Source organism: Procambarus clarkii, chromosome 41 (genome assembly GCF_040958095.1).
Source record: "Procambarus clarkii isolate CNS0578487 chromosome 41, FALCON_Pclarkii_2.0, whole genome shotgun sequence".
Lineage (NCBI taxonomy): Eukaryota > Metazoa > Arthropoda > Malacostraca > Decapoda > Cambaridae > Procambarus > Procambarus clarkii.
This window is the reverse complement of record NC_091190.1, coordinates 25,870,367-25,890,112: the sequence shown is the minus strand read 5'-3', so window position 1 is coordinate 25,890,112 and position 19,746 is coordinate 25,870,367. Positions and strand designations below refer to the sequence as shown.

The 19,746-nt window shown below is 39.8% G+C and overlaps 4 protein-coding genes across 5 annotated transcripts; all 4 read left to right on the top strand.

The window, feature by feature from the left end:
• Positions 1 to 627: 627 nt before the first annotated feature.
• On the top strand, positions 628 to 1,438 carry LOC123761166 (cuticle protein 7-like). The gene is made up of 3 exons (XM_045747109.2): positions 628 to 716; positions 995 to 1,132; positions 1,246 to 1,438. Exons 1-3 carry the CDS (start codon positions 639 to 641, stop codon positions 1,420 to 1,422), a joined length of 393 nt encoding a protein of 130 aa, XP_045603065.2. The 5' UTR covers positions 628 to 638; the 3' UTR covers positions 1,423 to 1,438.
• A 2,845-nt stretch (positions 1,439 to 4,283) lies between these two features.
• LOC123761165 (cuticle protein 18.6-like) lies at positions 4,284 to 8,141 on the top strand. Its single transcript, XM_069339239.1, has 5 exons — positions 4,284 to 4,342; positions 5,155 to 5,388; positions 7,460 to 7,547; positions 7,664 to 7,801; positions 7,904 to 8,141. Exons 1-5 carry the CDS (start codon positions 4,284 to 4,286, stop codon positions 8,060 to 8,062), a joined length of 678 nt encoding a protein of 225 aa, XP_069195340.1. The 3' UTR covers positions 8,063 to 8,141.
• Positions 8,142 to 14,318: 6,177 nt separating this feature from the next.
• Positions 14,319 to 15,134, top strand: LOC123761247 (pro-resilin-like). Its single transcript, XM_069339123.1, has 4 exons — positions 14,319 to 14,327; positions 14,541 to 14,618; positions 14,735 to 14,872; positions 14,976 to 15,134. Exons 1-4 carry the CDS (start codon positions 14,319 to 14,321, stop codon positions 15,132 to 15,134), a joined length of 384 nt encoding a protein of 127 aa, XP_069195224.1.
• Positions 15,135 to 18,651: 3,517 nt separating this feature from the next.
• On the top strand, positions 18,652 to 19,746 carry LOC123761002 (pro-resilin-like). 2 transcript variants are annotated; one of them, XM_045746809.2, is made up of 4 exons: positions 18,652 to 18,701; positions 18,906 to 18,986; positions 19,103 to 19,240; positions 19,345 to 19,746. In XM_045746809.2, exons 1-4 carry the CDS (start codon positions 18,693 to 18,695, stop codon positions 19,501 to 19,503), a joined length of 387 nt encoding a protein of 128 aa, XP_045602765.1. In that variant the 5' UTR covers positions 18,652 to 18,692; the 3' UTR covers positions 19,504 to 19,746. The 2 variants fall into 2 exon arrangements, with proteins under 2 accessions (XP_045602765.1, XP_045602766.1); XM_045746810.2 differs by having other exon boundaries at positions 18,662 to 18,701; positions 18,909 to 18,986.

Sequence of the window (19,746 nt, the reverse complement as noted above, 5' to 3'; positions counted from 1 at the left end):
ATCATTCACCTCATTGTGTCTTGAATTCCAGCCCTTGGACCTACTGCAGCACAACCCATGCAGTCCATATTGGTCTGCTTCTGCCCTGTTTCAAATACACTTGTATTCAGTGTGAATTGGGGCACCAAGGCGGAGGGCCACTGCTACACGAAGGGATTCTGGATCTAGACGTGTGTCTGTTGCCGACATGGGTACTGCTAGAAGGAAATCTCCTGCTTGGGGGGCACGCACTGCTCTGAGGCGGGCTTTCTCCTTATCTGATGTTGCACGCTGAGCATGGCATCAGCTATTTTTTTATCTAGTGGGTGGTCCCTGCTGGACTGTTTATATTTTTTTGTTGGATCTATGATGGGTGTTGAGGCTACAAGAGCATCCCACTGATTTGAACATTCGTTGATATATACATATATATATATATATATATATATATATATATATATATATATATATATATATATATATATATAACCTACTCTTCAAACAATGCAGAGGAAAGACTCGGGCGTTAAATGCTTACGACTCATCGCTGGGTGTTTAGAAAGTGGTGAGACACACATTACCAGCACCTTTAACGTCTGGATCTCTCTCTAGCCATTATTGTAAACATCGATTTTCTTGGTCAGGTGGCGGCTCTGGTGATGGTGGTGGCGGCTGCCGCGGCCTTCCCTTCAGACCCCAACGATGTCGAGCCCAAAGCCCTGCCTGGTTACAAAGACGTAAGTCGGACAACTCCTAAATCCACTGTTCAACTTATGTGAATATTATTTAAATATATTACTGCTTACTCACAGTATACAAGCCAATAAAGTTCATGTAATGGGATCGAATCCGTATCCCTGAACTTACCAGGCACACGCACCTGGGGAGTCTACGGACGCAGGTTCGATCTCCTCAAATTGCCTAAATATTTTCACATAGATACATCACGTTCTTGTCATTTCATTGTACAAGCACTCAATGGTTCGTGAATGGCAATTAATTACGTCTTCCGCAGACTCCCATCCCATACAACTACGCCTACGGTGTCAAGGACGACTACGCCGGCACTGACTTCGGCCACAACGAGAACTCCGACGGCAGCGCGGTCAAGGGCTCCTACAATGTTGTCCTCCCCGACGGTCGCATCCAGACGGTAAACGGACGCTTTTTATACACCGTAGCTGAGGTATATTAAACTGAAGAGATGCCTTATCTATAATATTTGTAAAGTGGAAGTACTTGCTAATTTACTGTTTGTGTTCCCAGGTGAGCTACGTGGCTGACCACTACAACGGGTACCAGGCCCAGGTGAGCTACAAGGGCGAGGCCCAGTACCCACACGAGTACGGTCCACCTGTCACCTTCAAGCCCCAGTACCAGCCCTCCTACCAGCCCTCATACCAGCCTCAGCCCTCATACAATCCCCAGCCCTCATACCAATAAACATCACTGTGACCAGTCTTACGTTACCTCACCTAGTCAGTGTTACTGTATATAAATAAGTAAAGCATGTTTAAATAAAACAAATTCGTTTCTTTTACCATGCAAATTTGATAGAAAAATAGATAGAAGTGTCTTTCTGGCTTCCCTCCGAAGCGGGCCAGTCTGACCTACCTCTAAAGCGGGCCACTCTGGCCCATCTTTATAATAATACATTATTATTACTAAATAATACATTTGGCGACGTAACGAGGTCATTAATGCCCAAAGCAAGAACAAAAGTTGCCATAAATAAATACGAAGAAAATAATAAATTGAACGAATCGTAGGAACCATCTAGGTGGTCATCAACCATCTACAGGTGGTCATCAACCATCTACAGGTGGTCATCAACCATCTAGGTGGTCATCAACCATCTACAGGTGGTCATCATTGCTCTATCCAAAAAAAAGTATGTTTGATGAAGACGAAATTCATTTCCACCACTGTTAAAATAACAAACACAAAATACCTGAGAATTGGAGTCGAATACGTACCTCAAACTCAGCCCATCCTCCCTAAGTTATCAACTATTGAGCCAAACGTACAAAAAATGGACTGTTGGTCCCGGCTGGTCCGGCACATCTTGAATAAAACTATCCAGTTTTCTCTTGAAGATGTCCACGGTTGTTCCCACAATATTTCTTATACTCGCTGGGAGGATGTTGAACAACCGTGAACCTCTGATGTTTATACAGTGTTCTCTGATTGCGACTATGGCACCCCTGCTCTTCATTGGTTCTGTTCTGCATTTTCTGCCATATCGTTCATTCCAGTAAGTTGTTATTTTACTGTGTAGATTAGGGACCTGGCCCTCCAGTATTTTCCAAGTATATATTATTTGATATCTCTCTCGTCTCCTTTCTAGTGAGTACATTTGAGAGCTTTGAGACGATTCCAATAATTTAGGTGCTTTATCTCGTCTATGCGTGCCGTATATGTTCTCTGTATTCCCTCTATTTCAGCAATCTCTCCTGCTCTGAAGGGGAAAGTGAGTACTGAGCAGTACGTAAGACGGGACAGCGCAAGTGACTTGAAGAGTACAACAATTGTGATGGGATCCCTGGATTTGAAAGTTCTCGTAATCCATCCTATCATTTTTCTGGCTGACGCAATATTTGCTTGGTTATGCTCCCTAAACGTTAGGTCGTCAGATATCATCATTTCCAAATTTTTTACATGCTGTTTTTCCTACTAAGGCAGATTTGATTGTGTTTTGAACTCTGTATTATGTTTAAGGTCCTCATTTTTATTGTTTCTGAGTACCTGGAATTTATCACTGTTAAACATCATGTTATTTGAATATATAGTTTGAACATACAGAGTTCGCTATAAATATAGACTACATATACAATTCAAACATACAGTTTGAACGTACAAATATGAACTCTTGAAGCCAACAACGTTCACGTTATGTACCATTAATATTGTAAAAGGCACGACAAAAATGAACCAAAACCAAGCCTTTCTTTTCTAGGTCTAGTATATGTACTGAATTAAGTTTACTATAACATACTAGGCCTAGGATAGCTTATTTAGGACTTGGACAGTGAGACTATTTTGTTACAGCTCCACTTTTTTAAGCATCTTTTGGGCTACCCAATAGTACAGTCCCAAAAATGGACTGTTGGTATGCTCAACAGTGGGACCTGTGGTATGCGCAACAGTAAGACCTGTAGTATGCTCAACAGTGGGACGTGTGGTATCAAACACCAGCAATACCCGAGGCCATCCAGATGGCCTAAACATTTTCAAACGACCTTTTGGCTTCAAGGAGAGCAAAGTGGTTATTCGGGCATGTAAACCTCAGGTGCGCCCCCAGCAGGACTACTGTATCAAACAACTCGTCTACACTGGAGACAGCTCAACACAACGCGACTAAAATCATCCCAGAATTAATCGACTTTCATACCAGGAACAGTTGGGGGCCCTCAAGACTAATAACACTACAAACCAGATGTGACAAGGCTGATCTCACCGAGACCTTACATATACTAGAGAAGTAAGATATTAATGTAGACCACTTCTAGCTCAACACTCCACAATGTAGGACTAAACAAGAGATGTTTAGTCTTAAACGACACAGTTTATCGCGAGTCATAAATGACAGTTTATAACAAATATTACAGTTTAAAATGCATTACAAATTAACAATGGTTTGGCATAGCATGTTTTGGAAGGTTCGTCTTAGTAAGATTAGAAGTTGTCTTGCCGATGTGAGCCTTGTGTTGTCCTTTGATCGCTAGATCTTCTGTATATACTATTGTTGTATACTTAATACTTATAGTATGAAGTATAGAAGACTACCAGGTCTATACGGCCTCATCAACCTAATCCAACAAAAATGATAGTACATGGCGTGAACGTTGTTGGCTACAACAGTCCATATTTGTGCGTTAAACCATACCTGGTTGATGGGGTTCTGGGAGTTATTCTACTCCCCAAGCCCGGCCCGAGGCCAGGCTTGACTTGTGAGAGCTTGGTCCACCAGGCTGTTGCTTGGAGCAGCCCGCAGGCCCACATATCCACCACAGCCCGGTTGGTCCGGCACTTCTTAAAGAAAACTATCTAGTTTTCTCATGAAGATGTCCACAGTTGTTATGGCTATATGCTCGCTGGGAGGATGTTGAACACCCGTGGACCTCTGATGTTTATATAACTAGTATTGCAATACTGACATCAGTATCGGTCAGTAACGACATTGACGGCGAAGAATATCTCTGGATTAGGCTAACTTTGGCTATCTTTCAACTGTAAGTATTGAACGAATGTGACCAAACTAGTATTTGGTACAGAACCATTCAGAACAAGTGAAGCAGCTCAGTATGGACGTCATAGACCTAGTCATTCATTCTCTCGATTACCACACCGTAAAAAATCCAGTGTAAGTGCAGATCCCTAGGGTACCCCCACCTAACCATGCCGGAGGCGATAATCATTAGACCCGTAAAAAGCGTCAATATTACGGTGGGTTTAATTTCCCTAAACCACCGCAATTTTTACGTCGAGGTTGATAACGTGACAAATGGAGTGTTTTCAGTGAGAGGAGAGGTAGGGCTGTGAGCCGGGGCGGAGACTGTCTCGAACTGGACTTCAATGTTTCTTAAATCAACTTACATATGTGCTGAACTAATTACATAATTGTCTTATTTCCTATTTTCAGTGTCATAATTGACCATTGCGCCTTGAATTTATCCAGAGAGCGGAGTTATAAAGGTCACATAATGACTTTATTAAGGTTCATACTCTAATAACCGTAGCCTGTAACTAACTCAGGATAAGGGTTATCTTGAGATGAATTCGAGGCTTAGCGTCCCCGCGGCCCGGTCCTCGACCAGGCCTCCTTTTTGTTACTCCCAGAAGCAGCCCGTAGCAGCTGTCTAACTCCCAGGGACCTATTTACTGATAGATGAACAGATGCATCAAGATGAAAGAAACTCTGCCCATTTGTTTCCGCCTCCACCAGGGATCGAACCCGGAATCTCGGGACTACGAATCCGAAGCGCTGCCCACTCAGCTGTCAGGCCCCTCAGGGGCCTAACTGACTCTTGTCGGGGGACAAGAGTCTTGTAATATATATATATAATTTTGTATGAAATACTTTGACCAATACCTCAAGGTAAAACAAGGTAAAGGTTGGGAAAAATAATAATGAGGGGAAAGCGCTAAGGCAGTGTGACTATACGGTCCTCTGAGGGGATACAAGGACAAGGAGCTGGGGTGTGAGGACAAGGAGCTGGCGTATGAGGACAAAGTCCCGGGGTATGAGGACAAGGAGCTGGGGTATGAGGACAAGGTCCCGGGGTATGAGGACAAGGTCCCGGGGTATGAGGACAAGGAGCTGGCGTATGAGGACAAAGTCCCGGGGTATGAGGACAAGGAGCTGGGGTATGAGGACAAGGTCCCGGGGTATGAGGACAAGGTCCCGGGGTATGAGGACAAGGTCCCGGGGTATGAGGACAAGGAGCTGGGATATGAGGACAAGGAGCTGGGATATGAGGACAAGGAGCTGGGATATGAGGACAAGGAGCTGGGATATGAGGACAAGGAGCTGGGATATGAGGACAAGGAGCTGGGATATAACGGAGAAAAGGAGGGTGGCCAACCACCTAACCGTCAGGGATCCTGCAAGAAGCAAGGCAGCACCTGTACACACCAGTCCACGGGGAATTTTACAAACTAATTTATCAAAAAAAATTGTACGAATTTGAAAGCAGTGGAGATAATTTGTACATGTTTTTTTTTTTTTTTTAAGAAATTTGTTTACAAAATTAACCCTGGAATTATTCCATGCTTTAGGTATGTTAATGATATTTTGTGTATTTGGCTTTCACATGTAAATTCATATGAATTTTTATCAAAACTTGATAAATGATCAAGTCATCTCTCTAAAAAAAATTTACTATAAAGACTGAAAATGATAAATGTTTAACATTTTTGGATATCATTATTCATTGGGAAGATTTTTCACTTGAGTTTAATGTTGACAGAAAACCTAAAAACTATTTCATTAACATATGCTCATTATTTTTCAGGATATAGATACAATGTGAAACAATGTTTCTCCTCTATGTATCTAAGATCTCTTCTTTTTGTTAACCCTGAATCTTTCGAGGTAGAGTTTGAGAATATTAGTTCAAATGGTCTCAAGCTTTGTTATCCACAAAGTTTTTTTGAAAGCTTGCCGTAACAAAGCAAAACGTACGTAATATAGCAGAATATGTAGTGAAAAATTCTTCCAAAATATTTTCTGGGTTCAACAAATTTTCTGGGTTCAAATATGTTGTCAAGGCCTTGAAACTTATTTTATTTAGGTGCACTATTTAATTATCAAAATACTGTTGGAAAAGTATTAGTTAGAAACAGCCCTCGTAGTGATAACTCTCATTTACAAAATGCTTTGTAAAGATAGTAATACATTCTAAGTAGGTCAAACGTCCATTGATTTGACATTTCGAATTACAAAGCATAAAAATTTGGTGAAAATTGGTCAATTATCTAACGCTTTATTTCTTCATTTGGCAGAAAATTCTCACCAAATTGACTAGGAGAGGTCTTCTTCAATAACTAATTGTACAAGCATTTTCAATAGAAACATTATTGTATCTGCTTTAATGCAAATTACTAAGCCATACAATATGAACATTAATATGGATTTTTAAAATTTGGATTCATTTTTAACTGACAAATTTCAAAAGATTTCAGTAAGAGCATGAATCCACAGTTACCTCATTGGTATTGTCGCTACATGGAACTCTCATGTATTGGTCAATGGGTTTTCTGTAGTTTCCTCTTGTTCTGAAGTTACAAAGACATTGTTCCGCAGCTCACGTGTGTCCTTCCTGTCTATATATATATCCCCTCCACTGAACTGTAATGTTCATCCTTCTGATGATGTGCTGATTAACCGGAAAGTAGATAAGGAATTTCTTATTTCATTTCCTTCGTGGTTAAACATTGTCACATTGTTCATCACGTTAATGTATTCGTGATTTACACACAAATATATATATATATATATATATATATATATATATATATATATATATATATATATATATATATATATATATATATTATATATATATAAAGCAAAGAAATAATACCATCTTATTTCAAAACCATTTAGTACCTCGTGATGTGACTCCGTCAACCATTTCTCCCAAGGGAAGGTAAGAAAGAAGCGTGATCCTGGCTATATAAGGTTGGCTCCCACACTGCTGACCATCACTCATTCCTCCGCCGCTCTACCAACACAACACCTCCTCCTCAACATGTTCAAGGTATCTTGATTTGAGAAAGAAGAGGAGTTCAGTAATATATTGTTGAAAATTTAGCCAGAAACTTAATACCGAGATCACAGGTTACTTGAAACATGAGTAGGTCTACGGCTCAGTGATCGTGTGCGAAACGTTATTTGTGGCTAACACGCATTATTCAATTATAACATTTATAAATATATTAATCTGGATAAATATTTAACTACATTTAGATAATCATTATATCAGCAGGTGGCCGCGATCTTGTTGACAGTGGGAGTGACTTTGGCCTTTCCATCAGATCCCTACGGACAGCCTGTCTACAAGTCGGTAAGGATCAGTACTGAACGTTTCCTGTCCTTCAAAATATTAATCTGTTCATACACAATGTTCACTACTAAGGAAGGTGTACGGTGCTTGTAACTAATGCTGGTGCACATGTCCAGGAACCCATCCCATACAACTATGCCTACGGTGTCAAGGACGACTACGCTGGCACTGACTTCGGCCACAACGAGAACTCCGACGGGTCCACGGCGAAGGGCTCTTACAATGTTGCTCTCCCTGACGGCCGCATACAAACAGTAAGTTCTATTAATATGTTTAACTTTAACCAAATGGTAAAATATCATACATCATAAATGGTCATAATTGGATATAATTGTAATTGTTTTCTGCTCCACCAGGTGAGCTACGTGGCTGACCACTACAACGGGTACCAGGCCCAGGTGAGCTACAAGGGCGAGGCCCAGTACCCACATGAGTACGGTCCACCTGTCACCTTCAAGCCCCAGTACCAGCCTTCCTACCAGCCCTCATACCAGCCTCAACCCTCATACCAATAAATGACGATGTAACATTACTTTTACGTTTTCTCCACTTTGTTCTGCAATTTTCTTCAATAAATTATACCTAAAAACTTAACCTGTAATTTATTTGACAATAGTATTGAGTTATACAATGAACTGAGCTACTAGGAAGACTGAGCAAACCCTATCTCTCCATACACGTAAAACAAACATGACCGCTAGGAACAGAAAAACGACAGATCATTGCTAAAAAATTAAGACAAAAATATGTTACAGAGCTATCGAAAAGAATTTATTCCATGAAGAGACTCCTAAATTCATGGAATGAAATTCATGAAGTTGATACTAACTCATGACACATTACAGCATTATATGAAACTATTTTGAATTAACAAACAGTTCACTGAATACAAATATAAACACTCAAATGCACATTAGATCATGCAAAGACATCCATGCCATTACACACAGGCATGTACACAAATACACACACCCATCAAAAATGGACGGTGCATGATAAAGGATAACTACCTCCCGATAAAGAATAGAAAAAAAGACCTGGGAGTGGACATCAACACCAAACCTAACTGCAAGCTCATATAAAGAGAATACCATCAGCAACACACTATGAACTAGCAAAAGTCAGAACATCGTTCAGGAACTTTAATAAGGAGGCATTTAGATCACTGTTCACCGCCTACGTGAGACCACATTTAGAGTATGCCGTCCCTTCCTGGAGCCCCCATCTTAAAAAACCCACAAGGAAACTCGAAACGGTTCAGAAGCTTGCAAGTTACCTGGATCTTATCTGGAGAGGGTCTCGGGAGTTCTTCTCCCCAAGGCCGGGTGATAACTTGGTCCAACAGGTTGTTACTTGCAGCTGCCCGCAGGCCCACATATCCACTACAGCCTGGTTGGTTCGGCATTTCTTGCAAGAAATTGTCTAATTGGTTCTTAAAGAAGTCCAATGTTGTTCCATTAATATATCTTACTTTCTGGGAGAGTATTGAACAGTTGTGGACCCCTGATGTTCACACAGTGCTCTCTGATTGTGCCTATGGCACCTCTACTCCTCACTCCTCCTATTCTACATTTCCTTCCGTATCTTTCGCTCCAGTATGTTGTTATTCTACTCTGAAAATTTGAGACTTAGCCCTCCTGCATCTTTCATGTATATATTACTCTCGTCTCCTTTCCAGAGACATCGTCAGAGCTTTGAGACGGTTCCAATAGTTTAGGTGGTTCATCGTGTCTATGCGTGCTCTGAAAGGCTAAGTGTTTACGAGGCTCGTCCCTGAATTGCGAGGGGATGGGATATAAAAAGACTGGAAGAACTAAACCATACGACGCTAGAAACAGAGAAGGGGATGGACACGATTTGAGACATGTAAAATACTTACGGGGATTAACATTGGAAAAAATGTAATGATCACAATGAATACAATAGATCAAAGGGTCATGGATGGAAACTAGAGACTCAGATGTGTCATACAGACGTCTGAAAGTTTTCTTTTAGAGTAAGAGTAGTGGAAAACGAAGGAGCAGGTTGTAGAAGCAAACTCCATTCACAGAGATATAGGTCAAGAATCATTGGAATAGACAACCGGCGGCTAGAAAAGCAGGATCCAAGAGCTAATGTTCAATCCAGAAAGTACCAATATGAGAGTACACACACACACACACACACACACACACACACACACGCACACACACACGTGAGTAGGTGAGTACACGTCCTACTTACTGAGCCCTGACAGCCGACAACCTTAGAGTGCAAGAGAGTGCGCACCTTCACAACTGCAATCCTATTAGTGATGTCACACATGGCGATTGGTGAGGACATGGTAGTCTGGTGTTCACTATTATCACCTATTACTTGCGCATCTGGTTGTTAATTTCTCAAGTGACAAATGACAAACATGTCAACAAAAGTTAAAAATAAGTGTATATAAAATATTAAAACATCCAAAGAATAAAATCAAAGACGATGAGTCACATTAACGTGGCAGAAGATATGATGACCAAACGACACATCAGACAATGGAGAAAGACGACGTTTCGGTCCATCCTGGACCATTATTAGGTCGTCTTATCACACGACTTGATAATGGCCCAGGACGGACCGAAACGTCTTCGTTTCTCCTTCCACCCTGGCAGATAGTACCTTTTGACATCTTGACGCCTGCATACCCCACCAAGAAACTAATCACAAACAGCCCTCATGCTCAGCTTGCTGCTAAATTAAACACCAAAGAACACATTCATAATGTACAAACTAAAAACAACATCGCACAGACCACATACACTGACGGATCACTCAATACAGCTACAGAGAGGACAAAAAGTGCTGTTATTGCTTATCAGCCCGATGACAGCACAATTCAAAGGAATATAAGAATTATTAACTTTGCATCTACAATGCAAGCCGAGTTGGTAGCAAAACTGGTAGCACTGAAATTATTGACAACACTGAAGTAGACAGCTTAATTATTTCTGACTCCCTTTCCTCACTACGAACAATAAACAGTTTGCAATCAAGTAATAACGTGCTTGTCTCTGAAGCCAGACATATAAACATACTAAAAAAGAGGGTTAAATATAAAAACGTTGTGGATTTCTTCTCATATTGGCCTGTAAGAACATGATAAAGTTGACGCCCTTGCTAAAGTTGCAGTAAATAAAGACAGTGTTGAACGGAATCTTGAGTTATCAAATAGGTCCCTTAAAAGTGTCATTAGACGAGAACTCTTGGTTGAATTTGAAAAAAAGCAGAACAGTGCAAACTGGAATTAGCAGGTCCATTGTTCACGATAATGAAATGTGTATAGTAAAACGTGTGTATGGGGTAAGTAACAAAATAGGCAGACTAACAGATGTTGTCACAGCTCGTATAAGACTTGGCTACAAGTATCTCTGGCAATTCGGCTTGTATCGGGATCTAGATGAAGTGAAGTGCAACGTGTGTGGACAAAGACAGGGATACACTCGAACATTATATCTTGGACTGTAGTAAAATTGAGCCATTTAGAGATAAATCTAAACTCACGTTGTATGAAATGGCAACCTATCTTCTTACTAAGGATGAACTATCTGAAATCCTTGCACTGTATCCATATTTGGCTTCCAGTAGATAAACGACATATGAGATTAAGAAACAAGTAGTGTATTGTGAGGACTAATAATAAACACCAGCTCCCCTGTGACTCTGTAATATCTCCATTGCTCAAATAATTATGTATTAGCGATAAGACCTACCATTAATGTATAATGATTTACTGTAAATATATAGCTCTTGAAATTGAATATTCTCGGTAACTAGCTGACATTATAATTATAAATTGTGAAGGATAGATGTAATTGTTAATGTAATAATCTCCGTTGAGGTCTCCGGTTTCCTCTATAATGCTTTTTTGCGCTACCGCTCACAAGATAAGTATGGGGTGCACAATAAACTAGCCGCTTCCGGCGGCAACAATAAAAAAAACAAAATCAGTCCTTGTTTCTCCATTTTCTGCTGTGTAGTTAGGCCATCAAAATTATGGATCTAACCAAATAAAAATAAATGTTAAAACCAAATGAGAAATAAATGAGTAAAATGATTAAATATAAAGTCACATTTCATAAGCAAGTAAACATGGCTTTGATTTTTTTTAGTAATTTAGAAGTATAATTAATTGCTCGACTCACTTTTCTTGATACTAAATATACCAACACTGACGTCTATAAAATAATAAAAGTGAAGGTTATAATGTGATTATACTGAAGGCCATATATGGTGCATACTCTTAAGGCAATATAATGCCTATTTAAAGGCTTATAATGTGTTTGCGCTGAAGATTATACTACGCTTACAATGCAGGTAATAATGTATCTACACTGATGGCTAAAATATGCCTAAACATAAGGCTTTAATGTATCAACTTTGAACATTACACTGTGCCTACAATGAAGTCTTAAAATATTTAACACTGTGCCTACAATGAAGGCAACACTGCTTTCACTGAAGGCAACACTTTGCATACACTGAAGGTATCACTGTGCCTACACTGAAGGCAACATTGTGTCTACACTGAATGCTTCAGTGTACCTACACTGAAGGCAACATTGTGCTTACACTGAATGCTACAATGAAGGCAACACTGAAGGCAACACTGTGCCAACACTGAAGGCAATACTGTGCCTACACTGAAGGCATCACTGTGCCTTCACTGAATGCTACAATGTGCCTAAACTGAAGGCAATATTGTGCTTATACTGAATGCTACAATGAAGGCAATACCGAAGGCTACATTGAAGGCAACACTGTGCCTACAATGAAGGCTACACTGCCTACAATGAAAGCAACACTGTCCCTACACTGAAGACAACCCAGCTTCAGGACTATACTCCGTTTTGTACAATAACCGACCCATTAAGAATGAGCATAACAATTCACTCCCCAGAACTTTATGAATAAAATATAATATCAATTAACAATAGGAAGCCAAACGCTCGGGGCTAGCCCCACCTAACTTTCCAACATGAAACATACGGGGTATGTGAGTGTCTTAGGCTAGTCGGGGTCTAGAGCTTAATAAATAACGGCATATATAGTATTCCTCTTGTCATTTTCATGAAGTCTGAAATAAAATCAAGGGTTGTGTTTTCCGTAGAGTGCTTTTTGACACACACTGTACTTCCCTTAACCTTCGTGCGAGATGGGGACTTTTAGTATCACTGCTGCCTTATTCACTCTTGTGTTCATGATATCCTCATAATGCTCCAGGAGTCTGCCAGTGCAGACTACTTATACTATGCCTCTGTATGACTAACCATTCTGTGTGATGGGGATTTTTAAGCACCACGTAGCTAGCTTTTTGACACATTATACTCTCCTTCATATAGTCTAGGGTAGCTGCAGATGTACCTAATACATAAATAAAAAAATTACCTGTGCACTTTCATGGTTTACTCGAAAATTATTTATTCGGGTTACAGCATTACCTTTTTTAGAGAGAGGGCCACCCCATCTATTGTTAAAAATATACAATAAACAAATCCTGGATGAAAACATTAAATACAACTAGATATAGTTCGATCTCATATCAGTAATCGAGAAAAAACAAAACAATTATGCCATTTAAGTGTTGGGAATCCCAAAATGCAAATCTGATATCAGAATGTGTTACAGCATGTCAGTATCTGTAACAATACCCGGCAGTACCCGGGTCACACAGCAAGATGGTCAACTCAAAGAACCAGATAATGACTTCAAAACTTTGCATCATTTGAAGATTAAGAGTCTACAAAATTGAAAATCTCCCATAAATAAATGCAATATTATGAACAGCTGAAAAACTTCATGTGAGGGGTCGCAGGGTAAGTCACATTATACTAAAAGGAGGCAATGGGACCGACTTTGACCTGCTAGTGACAGTCCCTTCAATCCATTAGTGTCACCCTGCAAAGTTAAGTGAAGCCAACCCAAGCAACCCGTTCTCGCAAATTTAATAAGTCAATATTGACTTATTAGTTGCGTGCATAGGTGACATACTAAACATAATAGTTTCCCTTGAAAAGCTTCATAGAAAACACCGACCTTACCTAACCTACTTAGTATGTTAAAATAAGCATCTTATAGCTTCGTAATTACAATTGTTACTTAACCTATTATAGGTATAGGTTAGGTAATAATTGTAATTACGAAGCAATAAGATGCTTATCTTGACATACTAAGTAGGTTAGGTAAGGTCGGTGTTTTCTATGAAGCTTTTCAAGGGAAACTATTATGTTAAGTATGTCACCTATGCATATATTTAATAAGTCAATATTGACTTATTAAATTTGCGAGAACGGGTTGACCCAAGACATCTGGCGTCCAACCTCGGACAAACGGACATATTATTTAATAAATATTAATAAATATATATACATATAAGGCACCATCTTTTTCCACACTGATGACGACGCTGACGGCTGACTCTGTACTGGGTTTACCTCAGCCACAGTTTCTCGAGTTGGAAACATCAACAGAGACATTGATCACATGTGATTCGGAACCATTCAAAATACATATTGATGATATGGGATGGCATTTTGGGACCACGCATTACATAACATCATTACAATTACAGCACTTGACCACGATGCAGCTGTTCCTTGGGACATGGCAACGTTTTAAACATTTAACCAATTCCCCGGAAGGAATGGGAAAGAGAAGCGTGATCCTGGCTATATAAGGTTGGCTCCCACACTGCTGACCATCACTCATTCCTCCGCCGCTCTACCAACACAACACCTCCTCCTCCTCAACATGTTTAAGGTAACCCGATATGGCAAAATGTCAAGTTTAGTGATTTTATTTCTTTAAAGCTGGGCTATGGAAAATAGTTTAGTCTACATGGTATATGTATATGCCTATTATACAGTGATATTTGTTATTTATTATGTTTATATATTGCAGAGGGATTTATACAACTGAACTCTAAAATAATAATTAGTAATTATTTGTTCAATGAAAAAATTTTCCTTGCAGCTGACAGCAATCTTGTTGACAGTGGGTGTGGCTTTGGCCTTTCCATCAGATCCCTACGGTCAGCCTGTCTACAAGTCGGTAAGGATCAGTTTTGAACGTTTCCTGTCCCTCAAAATATTAATCTGTTCGTACACAATGTTCACTACTAAGGAAGATGTGTGGTGCTTGTAACTAATGCTGGTGCACATGTCCAGGAACCCATCCCATACAACTACGCCTACGGTGTCAAGGACGACTACGCTGGCACTGACTTCGGCCACAACGAGAACTCCGACGGGTCCACGGCGAAGGGCTCATACAATGTTGTTCTTCCTGACGGCCGCATACAAACAGTAAGTTGTATTAATATGTTTAACTTTAATCATATGGTAAAATATCATACATCATAAATGGTCATAATTGGACATAATTGTAATCGTTTTCTGCTCTCAACAGGTGAGCTACGTGGCTGACCACTACAACGGGTACCAGGCCCAGGTGAGCTACAAGGGCGAGGCCCAGTACCCACACCAGTACGGTCCAGCTGTCACCTTCAAGCCCCAGTACCAGCCCTCATATCAGCCCTCATACCAGCCTCAACCCTCATACCAATAAATGACGATGTAACACTACTTCTATGCTTTCCCCACCTAGTTCTGCAATTTTGTTCTATAAACTATACTAAAAAAATTTGAACTGAAATTTACAATGACAATATGTTTTATAATAAGACGACTGAGCTATGAGAACAGAACTGAGGGAACTGGATCTCACCTCACACGAATAAATATGGAGCAGGACAGACATGATAGCCAAGAACAGCAAAACGAAGACAGATAAAACCTAAACACAAAATGTTCCAAAAATGTATAAAATAATTTCTTCCAAGAGTCGTAAATGAACAAAATGGATTTCTTGAATGAGTTGTAGATGCTAACTCAATACACAATTATATACAAATATGATATGTAAAATGAGTGATGACGAGTAATCCACTGAACACATACAACCAACACACACTTACAGACCCATGACAGACTACAACCTTGAGTGCAAGAGTGCGCAGCTTTACAATGCTATCGTATTAGTGATGTCACACATGGATGTTGGTCTGAAGATAGCATGGCCGTCAGCTTTATAGCATTTTTCATATTTCTTTGTATTTTTTTATGTGACCTGTCACAGATATTGCAACAAATGTTACAAATCAATGCACATGGAATTTAAAGAATTAAATACGCCGAAGGAATAACATCATAGAACTAAACAATAAATCAAAATAATTTGTTAATGTTAAAAAGTAAAAAAATATATATAACGAAAGTACAGAAGGCTGTAATATATTATTATTGTAATTATAAGGATCTTACACTGAAGGCTATAATATGCCTAGATTGTTAGGCAACAATGCTCCAACACTGTACTTTATTTGTGTACTATGCGATTAGTGTACTATGTACACTAATCGCTCCATTTATGACAGAAGAAATTGCTAACCCGGATGGGCAGAATAAATCACTGCCAATATCTGTTTCAAAACAAACATTTCTGAAGGCCTAAAATTCGTCACTGTATTAATGTATTAAAACTTGTTTTAATACATTCCTGGAGCTCGGCCAGAAAATAGTATATTATAATCTACACCTGGAAAAATGTTGTCGGAAATGGGTCTAATTCTGCACAGGATTTCCGTAAAAGAGCTAAGGCGCTGTTTAATGTACAAAGTTGTTCCAATAAAGATTATTTTGAGCCTTAAAGAACACAGTATAAACTATAATTTGGAGAGCGTGTGCAAGTAATATTTTTTTACACATTAGAGGTGATCAAATATAATGGCTAATATTGTATATGTGTAAGGCCTGTTATACACTCACAGTCATCTTGGATAACTTCATATAGACTGTTGGCTTAGATTTGTTCGTGTGTGTCAAGACTAATTAATCTGGAAGGGCAAGAAATTGCCAAATAAAACAAATCAACAACATCTGAATGACATTAAAAACAACTAGAGATGGCTCTTACCAATGAACGGCAACTCTCACAATACAATAACAGAATATTACAGAAACTGCATAAGGCCTATTAGCCCTTACGTGGCAGCTCCTATTTATATCCACCCAATCTAATTCATATATCTATGTTTAACCTGCGCTTGAAACAACCATGTGATCCCCATATCTATATATTTATCTGTACTATTAGAGAAATTGTATCTGTCAAAAGTTGGAGGCCAGATGCCTGGGATGAATCTCCTACAAATTTGCAGGGAATTAACGAAACTGACGTAGGCTTGTTGGAGGTAGGCCAAGGCCATTTTCGTGGAGTCTTTGATAGAGTAAAGAGTGAAATATGGAGTGAGTACTTTAGAGTTTTTAATACTTCGGCGGTGCGTGTAACAAGTATGAAGTTGAATTTGACAAAGGTTTCCCCATCTCTGTTGTCAAGACTATATTGTTCTAAACACTCAGGTCTAATAGGAGAGAAATTACTGACTCCCTGCGACCTGAAAGCCCCAGTATAAACAACTATGAGTTGTTTAGATCCGAAACCTAGGTTTATGGGCAGCACAAAACGTCCACCAGACTGTGCGACACAGTTGCCAGGATCAGGTTGGGTTACCGTTACCTGTGGCAGGTGGCTACAGGTGACGGATCTCCCAATTCTGAGCACGCCAGGTGCAAACTCTGTGAGCAGGAACTGCGGCATGATCTACCACACTACATCACTGAATGCTCAGTTATTTTGCCATTCAGACGCCCAGCATGAGGTACGTGGAGCTTAGCAATTACATTATTAACTCTCGTTTTCTTGAGGATATCCTCATAATGCACTCCCCGGTTGCCAATGCAGGCTACCGATCACATCCCACCAAACACACACCGAAACTACGACGTTGGTACAACGTTCGAACAAGTTTTAACACCTCCTAACCAGTTATAACAACCAATATAGCAAGTTGTAACAACGTTCTAATACGTCATAAACACGTTAAGCCAAGATGTAACAACTTTATTACAAGTTGTAACAAGCGGAAAATGGAGACAGTTTCTGTTTGTGTTTCCAGGGATGCCTGTATATGACTAAAACCATCCTGTGTAATGGAGGCTTTTAGCATCATGTAGCTAGTTCTTGACACACACTGTACTGCCCTTCAAATAGTCTAGGGTAGCTGCACAAATGCAGATGTGCCTAAATATTTTAATACAAAAATAATGCTTCTGGGAGGAGGCAATTGTTGCAAGAGTCACAGCTTTAAGCAGGCCAAGATAAGTATTACCTTTCTTGGTGACGGGTGTGTACTGAGACCATACATTTGTTTCAGTGGTTCTTGAGGAGAGGGAGAAAGAGGGAAGGGATGAAGGGGGAGAAGGGAAAATAGATTGCTAGATAGATAGAAAGACATAGATAAAGCAATAATGATAACTAAATAGAGCTAGACAGAGCTGGAGAGTCAGAAAAATCGAACAGATAAATACAGATAAAGAGAGATAGAGAAATGGTTGTCAGACAGACCTGGGGTCTTAGGCCTGTGAAGCCTCCCTGCTCAACCTGTTGGGACATGGCCGCTTTTTACATCTCAGATTCTCGAACAGTCAGAGTTCTATGCCAGTCACTCAATAATTTACTAATATCGGCTTACCATTACCTGTAACCTTATTTATAAAACTTGGAGAACAAAGTAGGCAAATAATTTTTTAACGAACCAAAAGACAAATTTACCTATAAGAACTAATTTAATGTAAATACTCATACAATAAAGAGTTCAACACAGTTTCTACCTTCTGATAATGTTTTCTGCATTCCCATTATTTTTCCAACTTAACTGACTGCTAATATTGTGAACTGCTAAAATATTAAAAAGATGTGAATCACATCTGATTCAGAACTATTCAGAACATATAAACGTATGATATGGTAGGGTATTCTAAGACCACGCATTACATAACATCAAAATAATTATACATAACATCATGTACATATCATTATAATTATAGCACTTGACCACGATGCAGCTGTTCCTTGGAACATGGCAACGTTTTAAATCGTTAACCAATTCCCGGAAGGAATGGGAAAGAGAAGCGTGATCCTGGCTATATAAGGTTGGCTCCCACACTGCTGACCATCACTCATTCCTCCGCCGCTCTACCAACACAACACCTCCTCCTCCTCAACATGTTTAAGGTAACTTGTTTTCACAAAAAGTGAAGTTTAGCGATATTTCTTCAAAACTGGCTTTTTAATACGAATCTGAGATAATAGGCTATCTGAAATATGAAACGGAGATCGTGTGTGACGATATCTGTGACTAACACGCACCATTAAACAACGAAAATATATACTTAATTGGGTAATTATTTAACATTATTTAGCTAAAAATTATACTAGCAGGTGGCCGCGATCTTGCTGACAGTGGGTGTGGTTTTGGCCTTTCCAACAGATCCCTACGGACAGCCTGTCTACAAGTCGGTAAGGATCAATTTTGAACATTTCCTGACCCTCAAAACATTAATCTGTTCATAAACAATATTCACTACTAAGGAAGGTGTACGGTGCTTGTAACTAATGCTGCTGCACATGTCCAGGAACCCATCCCATACAACTACGCCTACGGTGTCAAGGACGACTACGCTGGCACTGACTTCGGCCACAACGAGAACTCCGACGGGTCCACGGCGAAGGGCTCATACAATGTTGCTCTCCCTGACGGCCGCATACAAACAGTAAGTTCTATTAATATGGTTAAACTTTAACCAAATGGTAAAATATCATACGTCATAAATGGTCATAATTGGACATAATTGTAATCGTTTTCTGCTCTCAACAGGTGAGCTACGTGGCTGACCACTACAACGGGTACCAGGCCCAGGTGAGCTACAAGGGCGAGGCCCAGTACCCACACCAGTACGGTCCAGCTGTCACCTTCAAGCCCCAGTACCAGCCCTCATATCAGCCTTCATACCAGCCTCAACCCTCATACCAATAAATGACGATGTAACACTACTTCTATGCTTTCCCCACCTAGTTCTGCAATTTTGTTCTATAAACTATACTAAAAAAATTTGAACTGAAATTTACAATGACAATGTTTTATAATAAGACTGAGCTATGAGAACAGAACTGAGGGAACTGGATCTCAGCTCACACGAAGAAATATGGAGCAGGACAGACATGATAGCCAAGAACAGCAAAACGAAGACAGATAAAACCTAAACACAAAATGTCCCAA